The sequence below is a fragment of the Arachis ipaensis genome, chromosome B08, assembly GCF_000816755.2.
Source record: "Arachis ipaensis cultivar K30076 chromosome B08, Araip1.1, whole genome shotgun sequence".
NCBI classification, from domain to species: domain Eukaryota; kingdom Viridiplantae; phylum Streptophyta; class Magnoliopsida; order Fabales; family Fabaceae; genus Arachis; species Arachis ipaensis.
The window spans coordinates 120503685-120513059 of record NC_029792.2 but is presented as its reverse complement, the minus strand read 5'-3'; the positions used below and the strand labels follow the sequence as shown (position 1 = coordinate 120513059).

At 33.3% G+C, this 9375-nt stretch overlaps 2 protein-coding genes across 4 annotated transcripts; one reads left to right on the top strand and one right to left on the bottom strand.

Moving 5' to 3' along the window:
* On the top strand, positions 1367-3920 carry LOC107613534 (putative pentatricopeptide repeat-containing protein At3g23330). Of its 3 annotated transcripts, XM_021109898.1 has the most exons (4): positions 1367-1573; positions 1630-1716; positions 2208-2649; positions 2743-3920. In XM_021109898.1, the coding sequence occupies exons 3-4, from the start codon at positions 2231-2233 to the stop codon at positions 3746-3748; spliced, it is 1425 nt and encodes a 474-aa protein (XP_020965557.1). In that variant the 5' UTR covers positions 1367-1573; positions 1630-1716; positions 2208-2230; the 3' UTR covers positions 3749-3920. The 3 variants fall into 3 exon arrangements, with proteins under 3 accessions (XP_020965557.1, XP_016171060.1, XP_016171061.1); XM_016315574.2 differs by having other exon boundaries at positions 2208-3920; XM_016315575.2 differs by lacking the exon at positions 1367-1573 and having other exon boundaries at positions 2239-3920.
* LOC107613535 (transcription factor bHLH130) lies at positions 4185-7614 on the bottom strand. The gene is made up of 6 exons (XM_016315576.2): positions 7058-7614; positions 5634-5953; positions 5165-5335; positions 4901-4966; positions 4722-4790; positions 4185-4578 (listed from the first exon to the last, which is right to left on the bottom strand). The coding sequence occupies exons 1-6, from the start codon at positions 7551-7553 to the stop codon at positions 4519-4521; spliced, it is 1182 nt and encodes a 393-aa protein (XP_016171062.1). The 5' UTR covers positions 7554-7614; the 3' UTR covers positions 4185-4518.

Below are 9375 nucleotides of genomic sequence, written 5' to 3'. Positions count from 1 at the left end.
GTTTACAGCTTCATTCCGAACCTCCATTTGACTTTGTCAACCTCTTTCTCCCCTCTTTTGACCCTTTCTTACCCTATTTTATATTGATACGGTGATAGCGTGCCAGGCGAGGAACGACGAAGACATCAACAGGCTGAACGAGACGTCGCATTACGCCGTAGCGGCCGACTTCGAGGTTAGTTGTGTTCTGTTTGTTTAATCTAAGTATGTGGCCATTGTTAGGGTAATCCTGAAGAGACAGAATGTAGTTAAATGGTTTAGGGATAGATCTCTAGGAGGAATTTAGAACTCTATTTGCTTGTGCAAGGTTGTTATGACATAATTATTAGTTTGGAACTCTGTTTTACTTGTGTTAGGTTGTTAGTATTTATAACGTTCTAGTTAGGGTTTGCTTAGTATGGAATATGTAATTTAGAGACATGTGTAGCCTAGAAACAATGAAACATCGAAGTATGTGCTTAAGTAGAAGTAGCTATAAGTTAGAAAGAAATATTTGCGTAACTTCTAATGTGCTGTGTATCATGTTAAGCTGATCTAACTACTAAATCAAAAAAACCAATATCTGGCTGAATGTTTTTTAAGCATGAATTTTTTTTTATTCTTCAGAGGCCTCGCCTTCTACTGCCTCGGCGAGTGAGTCATACCCTTCCTCTACCCGACGCCATCGTCCCGTATCTGGTTAAGGCCGGATTCGGTGACACGGTGCCCCTCAGGGACTTCACTTTTGACGATTCCCTGATTTCCGGCACTTGTGGAGTAATGGCGTCCAGAGACGCACACGTTTCATCTCCCGTGGGGTGAGATCACTATCACCTTGTAGGATGTGGCGTACCACCTAGACCTACGCGCGCACAGTAACCCCGTTGGGGGTGCCTCCGTGACTTCGATAGGTGGTACGGCACTGAGACGTGGGCGTTGGTGGAGCAGTTGCCAGGCTTCCGATGGCAGGAGAATTTAAATCGGTAAATATTTTTTAAATTATTTATTTTGGTAATTATTATATTCATTTTATTTATTAAAATAAAAAATCATACATATTTTGCAGATATCAAAGGAGAGTGTTGGGTTATTTTTTGTTATTTATATTGACAAAATTTATTGCATTTGTTTAATTCTAAACTTTTTTTTTATTTTGGTCAGAAGGGGCTTTAACTTAAATTCTGCTCTTCAGTATAGTAGCAAGAATCTCGATTTAACTCTTAAAATTTTCTAATATTAGAATTTTAAATGAGTTTATCAATTTTACAAAATTTCTACTAAGTCTGACGATTTTACGATTTAAATCTTATTAAAATTTTACGTTTTATATTTTTAATTTACTTTTTCAATTTTACGTAAAATCTCGATTTTCTCTACCTTGCTCTTCAGGCAGGTGATCTGAAACTTCCTCCTTCGGAACCGTAACAGTAAGCACCCCGTTCTCCATGGAAGCTTTCACCTGCTCCAACTTAGCATTCTCCGGCAGCCTAAACCGTCTCAGGCTTCGCTCAATGCGGTGCCACATGTCACCCTTATCCTCCTTCTCCTTGCTCCTCTCACCGCTAATCTGAAGCACCCTGCCCTCCTTGATCTCTGCAATTGTAACTTTATCAATGTTCATCATAAACCCTGATGAGACCGTCGCAGGAGCTTGATTTATTTTCGTGGACCACGGAACCCTCAACGTTGACCTTGTACCACCCATCCTTCAGCACCGAACTTGTCGCTTGATAAGCGGTATTTTCTTTTTTGAAAATCAACTCATTCCTCTTCCTCCAAACCTAATCCTAATAGTATATAAGTTGTTGACTTCAAATATTCGTTAATATTGATAAAAAAAAGTATTTGCTCTCTAATTTTTCATCTAAACAAATAACAAGCAATTAAGTTTTTACTTTTTTAATTGTTTGGATTTTTTAGCATCAATTATTATTGCGTCATTTCCTTTTATTTTTGAAACTTTTGTGCTCTTTCGTTGTGAGTTATCGTGGAGTTCTTTAATAATTGCTTGTGGACATGTAGGAAAATATTATTATTTATTTATCTTCTATGATAAGTAACATCTAGGTAATTGCACAAGGCTAGTTCTAGAAATGAGATGTTTCTATATGAAAATTTCACAGAAAAGGTTCCAGGCTTCCCTAATCATGATGAAGGATAAACATGAACCTTTTAACACAATTGATCAATCTTTTACGCGGTGATCACTAATTAGTTGTTTGTTATAGGAAGAACCCATGACACGATCAAAATGTGTAGGAACAAAGCTTTGAAGTTGTCGATTCTGCTCCGAAATTGTGTGCGCTGTTCTGCAGTCTTGCAAGTCAAGCAATGCCATGCCCAAACTATTCTCCAAGGATTGCTTCCGCATCTCACTCTTCAGACAGATCTCTTGCTAGCCTACTGTAGATTGTGCCTTCTCCGCCATGCTCGGAAGGTGTTCGGCACAATGCCCATAAGAAACATGCATTCATGGAACATCATGATTGCCTCCTACATTGAGAATTCCTTGTATTCCAATGCTTTAGCTATTTTTCGTGAGTTCAAGAGTTGCAATCTTGTTCCAGATCATTATACGTTGCCTCAACTTTTTAAGGCTTGTGTAGGAGTAGGTGATGCTTGTTTTGGTAAGGTGTGTCACGGTTGGGTGATAAAGCTTGGCTATGAGGGGTATGTTGTTGTGGCTAGTTCTGTGCTCGAGTTTTATGTGAAATTTGGGTTGATAACCGAGGCATACTCGGTGTATTCCATGATGCTTTGTAGGGACTTTGTGGCTTGGAATTTGATGATTTCTGGCTTTTTAAGGGCTGGCTTGTATTTGCGTGTTATCGATTGTTTCAGAGAAATGCTGCTTACAAATGGGGGGAAGATGGATTCCATGTCTGTTCCTAGCATTTTAATTGCTTGTGGGAGGGAAGGAGACTTAATGAAAGGGAAAGAAGTTCATGGGTACGTCTTTAAGAACTGCGAGTTTGATGTGGATACTCCCATTGGTAACACCTTAATTGATATGTATGGGAAGTGTGGATGCTTAAATGATTCAGAGAAGGTTTTCAAGACAATGCGCAGCGTGAACGTGGTTACGTGGACTACCATGATATCATGTTATGGTATGCACGGAAATGGGGAGGAAGCGCTCTTTCTATTTCGAAAGATGGTTAATGGGGGAATTACACCAAATTCTGTCACACTTACAGCAGTGTTAGCCAGTTGTAGCCACTCTGGTCTGATAGACCAAGGAAAGAAAATTTTCAATTCAATTAGTTCCAGTTATGGATTGCAGCCAAGTGCTGAACACTATGCATGTATGGTGGATCTTTTCGGCCGCGCTGGGTATCTTGTTGAAGCACTTGAGTTGTTGAGGAGCATGAAATCGTTAGGAACGGGAAGCGTCTGGGGTGCGCTTCTTGCTGGTTGTGTAATGCACAAGAATGTTGAGATTGCAGAAATTGCAGCTCATCATCTTTTCCAATTAGAACCAAATAATGCTAGTAACTACATAGCCCTATGTGGCATCTATCAGTCTCATGGTATGCTTGATGGAATTGCAACTGTTAGAGAAAGAATGAGAGAACAAGGTTTGATTAAAACCCCTGGTTGTAGCTGGATCAGTATTGGAGGAAGGGCTCATAAATTCTATCAAGGTGATTTGTCTCAACCATTGTCTCATTTGATTGAAAGAATAACACATCAAATTAGCAACACTCAGTTATTGGATGATGATTTTGGTAGTGTGACACATGATGATACCTGCATGATGGCTTTGTAGATCTTTAAAGCTAGTTTATTTACAAACTTATAGCATGTAATTTATACATGATGAATTTTTCAACACGTTTTGTGGAACATAATTATATTCGGCTTACTTTATAGCTAAGAAACATTTACTTTGAATGTAGTTGACATTTAGTTTTACAGAGTTTTCTTTTTCCTCTTCCCTATATTTCTTTCATGACTTTATTATACACTCAACTTCTACCTTCATTCTTTAGCTTCTAATTAGTGTTCATAGCTTTTATGAAGATGAGTAGAGTTAATCCCATCTTCAAAAGGCCCCATGGTATTATTTATTCCATTTTTTCTACTAAAAATGTTGGTATGCTAGCATTGCTCCCTTCGAACAACAATGTCTTTTGGCCATAAATGCAGTGATCTTATTTTGAAGCTTCTCATTATATGTTGTGCAATATCATCAAAAGTCATAATAAGAAAAATAGAGAGTAAAGAATTATCATTGTAAACATGCTAATACATCTAGATTTTCTTTTCTTTGATTTTGGATGAATGTTAATACATTATGATACTTAAACCAAACTCCCCCCACCCCAAAAAAAAAACCCAAAAAAAAGAAGAGAGACAAACAAAACCAAGAGAAAAGAGTGAGGGGAAAGTTATAAAGGGAAGTGACAATATCAGATCTTCACTATTCAGCACTATCTTATATAATAAGTGAAGGGGGGAAAAAATATATAAGGTAAAAACAATTCCCTTCTTCATTTTGTTATCTACAAAGACAAGGAATCATGCAATGGCTCTATATTATTGTTCTTTCTGATTATTACTTGAACAGTTGCACTTTGCCCTTGTATCTGTGAGTATCTGCATTATCACAAAAAAAGTGAGTTAATATATTTTATTGAATGACTATATTTTGTTATTTCACTCTAAAATAAAAGGTCTGAAGGATAGTGGATATGTAAGCTTAAAATTTTTCTTAGGTTCTATGTTAAATTTCTTTGTACCTTGACTTGTTTCTGAAGGCCTTTGATATAATCAACTGCCAAATCCAACATATCTGCAGTACTTGTTTGCTGCCAAATTAAAGGGAAAGAAGCATGATATCATCAATCGAATTGCTTAATGAATTTTCAAATAAAATTAAATCAAGTAAAATAAAAAATCCATGTGCTATTAAGGTTACCTTGTCCGATTTTGGGAAAAGGTCTTGGAGTTTCTTGATTCTGGCACTTATTCTTGTTCTTCTTTCCTAAAAGTTTTAAATCGAATGACACATGAATTTGTTTAAAAAAAATTGTGATATTTAAATGTGATATTTATAGCAAGAATTATACTTAAAATTTATAATGACATAATAAGTGTTGAAACGGACTGCGAGAATTTGAGTATTATGAAAAAAAAAAATTCTAAAACTAAATTGTAATTCAAGTATGTAAGATTAAATTACCCTCTCTGCAATGCTTCTTGGGTGAGTGGCAAATCCTCTTTTGGCTCTAATCTTACATGGAGCAGATCCTTGAATTTGAAAAAGCTTTTCCATGCCACCAATCTTGGTAGAAGAACTAGGTAGACTTAAATGGTGGGTCAAACCAACCTTTTGATATCCAAAATCTACATCCTAATTTCTCATGGAAAAATAAATAAATAAATAAATAAACAATCATCAAAGCATTATTATTGTTATTGTTGTTGTCGTCGTCGTTAAAATACTCTAACTTTCTATTTGAGGAGTACTTCTGTATTATGAGCATTTAAAAGTATTCTTATCAATTGATTAAAAAATGTTATACTTGTCCTATATAAATAATTAAATATTATAATATTGTCACATATCAATTTTGAGGTCTAAATCACTATGTTTAAATAATGGAACTGATGAAATAAGTAAAATTTAACAAAATCTGAGCTATATATACCTGAGCTTCCATGGCATTTGAAGTGGAAAACATGATTTCACCATTGTTAGTGCCTCTTTTGGAGGAATTGAATTCAGAAGCATCCCAAAAGTCACCAGTGAATCTTGGCATATAACACTTAGTACTGCCATTATTATTATTATTATTACTATCATCATTCCTTATTATTAGGTTTCTATTTTCAACACAATTTGATTCCATGCCTTCATTTCCACTCTCAACAATTTTTGGCATGCGGCTTTTGGAGCAAGAGGATGATCTTGATGAGAAGTTCAAAGTGCATTGCAATCCACTACTACTTCTTGATGATGTTGTTGTACCTAAAATGGAAAAATACTAATTATTTATTTTGAACATTACAATGCCAAAAAAAGAAAACATATTTACCAATAGAAAGAATATTACTTTTCGTCTTTCTTTATAATTGGAAATGAAATTTTATTACTTGAAATTAGACCATCTCTTCCTAAATAAGAAGGGGACAAATATATATATTATTTGATCAATGTCATACGTACCATTAAGAGAAAGAACATTATGATAAAATATATAATATTTTTTTTTTGTAAAATAGTTATCAAAGTCATAAAAAGAAGAAAATTCATATAATTAGAAGATTCTCATTTTGATCCAAATTTTAGCACTTTGAAAAGCAAATTCTTCTGCTTTCTTTTTTAGAATTCGTTTCTAAGATTCCCTTTCCACCCCTCTTCTTTTTCTCCAAAAGCCAAAATTTCGAATAAAAATTAATTTCAGCTTGGATCAGAGAAATTTATTAATTTAATATAATTTCTTGATAAGAATTATTATTATTAAGTCAACTCTCTTTGCAAGAAGAATGTGATCTATCTTTGTATTCCAGACATGCAACTCCCAATTGCTTTCAAATTATACTGCTCAAAAAAGGAATCAGATTTGATTTCAATCTTTGGTCAGCTTTTTCTATATTAAATATTAATTCAACAGTTTTACAAATGTAATAAACATATGATACCGCTTCAACTAATAATAATTTAATATCACACAATTTTGATTCAAATTTAGGCCACACCACATTAACAATAACAAACTTTAGAGGAGAATGAGAAATCATAGTAAATTTCTTTTTTTTTTCTCTATCCATTTGTCCAAAAAATAAAGTATTTTTTATAATTTAAAAATTTATAATTGGTTTTTTAATAAGTAATTGACCTAATCTATCTTTGTTACTGGTCTAAGCAATTTCTTATCTATCATCATATCACTGTTTATAAGGACTGTTTAGGTCAATTATTTAGATGATTGAAAATCGACTAAAAATTTTTTAAATTGTAAAAAAATACTTTATCTTTTGGCAAATGGTCAACGACCGAAAAAAAAGTACGCTAATAAAAGTGAAATTATATTAAACAAGACAAGAGAAAAGCATATAATATAATACTTACCATTATTATCAATTGAATAATTGGAGAAAAAACCAGCTGGAGAACTCTTTTGCCTAACGAGATTGGAACCCATTTTATTTTGTGTGCCATTATCATTATTATTCTCTGAATCCATTGAGTTCGTTGCACCAAATAATGTTCCATCAAAACCATTATTACATGATGATGCCATTGCCAACCCTTGATGAATTTGATGGTAGTGCTGGTTGTTTTGGTAAATAACATGATTCTGAGACCCAAAAGAGTAATTACAATTGTTGTTGCCTTCTTCTCTCTTCAAATGCTCTGAAGAATTGTTCACAACACGTTTGTTTTTGTTGTTGGATGAGATCAACTTTTCCAATTCAGTTCTCAAGGCTTCTTCGTCGCCGCCACCGCCGCCGCCGCCGCCACCGCCGCCGCCGCCGTGGTGGATGTTATCCATAAGGCTTGTGAGCATTGAGCTTGGAGCAGACCGGTACCTTAATAATCCAGAATTAGTGTTGTTTGAATCCATTTCTTGAGAGTATTTTAGAGCATGACTATACACATAGAATGACTCAAATTCGCGACCTCTTATATGAATATGGAAAAACTATACTACTTGAGCTATAACTCGTTGGCACAATAAAATTTAGGTCGGAAATGTCCAAACATTAGATATAAATTAGTCTCAAAATTTCCCTTTTTTTTTTTTATAGTTCAAAACCTCACAAAATTTCAATTAAAAAGCGTAGAGACTCAAATACAAAAACTATAAAGTCATAATTGACACAAGACAAGATACACTAGAAACTAAAAAGATTAAAAACAAACAAATTGTGTTCAAACTTGTTGCAAGGGAAATGCAAATTCTGGCTTTAAACAACAAAATTCAAAGAACATAAAAACCTGCTAAAAAAAAGTTGTTAAGACATTATCATCATCATGAAAAACATTGTTTCAATTATTTCTGTGTAGCCTTTGTTTGGTACCATAAAAGCTCAAAAGGAACATAGAACTTGAGAGAAGAGACAATAAAGGAGCTTACATGCGTTCATTCAAATTTTGTTATATTCATGTGAGTTTGGAAACTGAAGCATATAGAAAAGAGAGAGCTTTGAAGAACAAATTAAAGTTGAGAATTTCGTGTTGCCATTGGAACATTGCATATTACATGTTTATATAATGTAGTGTGTTGTTCAATATAATAGCCCTTTATAACTTGCCAATATTACCAAAATACCCTTGCTTGCTGACATATGGTGGTCCATCATATAACTTTTTAATCTTCAGATTATCTTTATTTCCCGTTGACCAACCAAAACCAATGAAATGCCCAAACTTCTAAATCCGGCTTAAGGGATCTAAATCTGGCTTAAGGGATCTTAATATGTTTGCTTATCATAATCATAACTAATATAAAATACATTTAGCTAGGCTATTTTTTATGACTTATGCTATACAAATAATTAAGTTAGCTTTGGAATAAATAATTAGAAGAATGGAAAGTACAATAACTAATTTAATAAGATATGCTTGGCATAGAGGTTTTTTTTTTTCTTTGCTCCTACAGTCCCACTATATATTTTTTTATCATTTTATTAATTATTTAAATAATTTTTTGTAGTTCATTTTTTTTTGTATATAAATGGTATTATAGTTCATTCTTTATTTGAACTATACCTTGCAGTATATGGGGATTAAATAATTAATAAGGATTTAATGATGGTGTGGGGAATAAAAAAGGCCAAAGTTATGGTTGGTGCTCTTTGGATTTCTGGAAGGGGCAATTTATCTTTTAGCTTTATTAGGTTCTTCCATTATATCCTACTAAATGTTTTCATTGTTTAGTTTAATAAAAATAATTATCATCAATTTTCTAAGCAATTATTAATTAATTATTAACATGGAAAAAAGGCACTTTTTGATAACGATTGTTGTCCTTAAACTTTAGCAATGACTTTTACTTGTTAAGAAGTGGTAATTGGTTGAAAACATGTTTTTTTAATTTTTTTTTGTTAGGAAGAGGTTTTCAGACCTAGGGAAATGGGGAGAGAGAGTACTAATCTCTAGTGATCTAAAACAACTGAGCAAACCCTAGTGATTGGTTGGAAAACATACAATTAATAAGGACCATTTTATATTTAGGGTATGCTAGGGTGGACCGGTGGAATCAGAAGAAAAGAAAAGGAATAAAATGAATTAAAGTTTTTCATAACTGAAATAATTCAGCAGTAATTTTACAATTAAAGATTTTTTTATATTCTTTTGTTAGTTTTTATATTTTTACTAAATTTTTGATTAAATTTGTATTGGCTGCTATTTTTTTAAAAAATAATATAATCTTAAAATATCCT

Coding starts and splice junctions, on each gene's coding strand:
- LOC107613534 (XM_016315574.2), top strand. CDS start 2,231: ATGTGTAGGAACAAAGCTTTGAAGTTGTCGATTCTGCTCCGAAATTGT.
- LOC107613535 (XM_016315576.2), bottom strand. CDS start 7,553: ATGGATTCAAACAACACTAATTCTGGATTATTAAGGTACCGGTCTGCT. Junction 5,954..7,057: donor TTATTCAATTGATAATAATG/GTAAGTATTATA, acceptor TTTCCATTTTAG/GTACAACAACATCATCAAGA. Junction 4,967..5,164: donor CAAGAAGCATTGCAGAGAGG/GTAATTTAATCT, acceptor TAAAACTTTTAG/GAAAGAAGAACAAGAATAAG.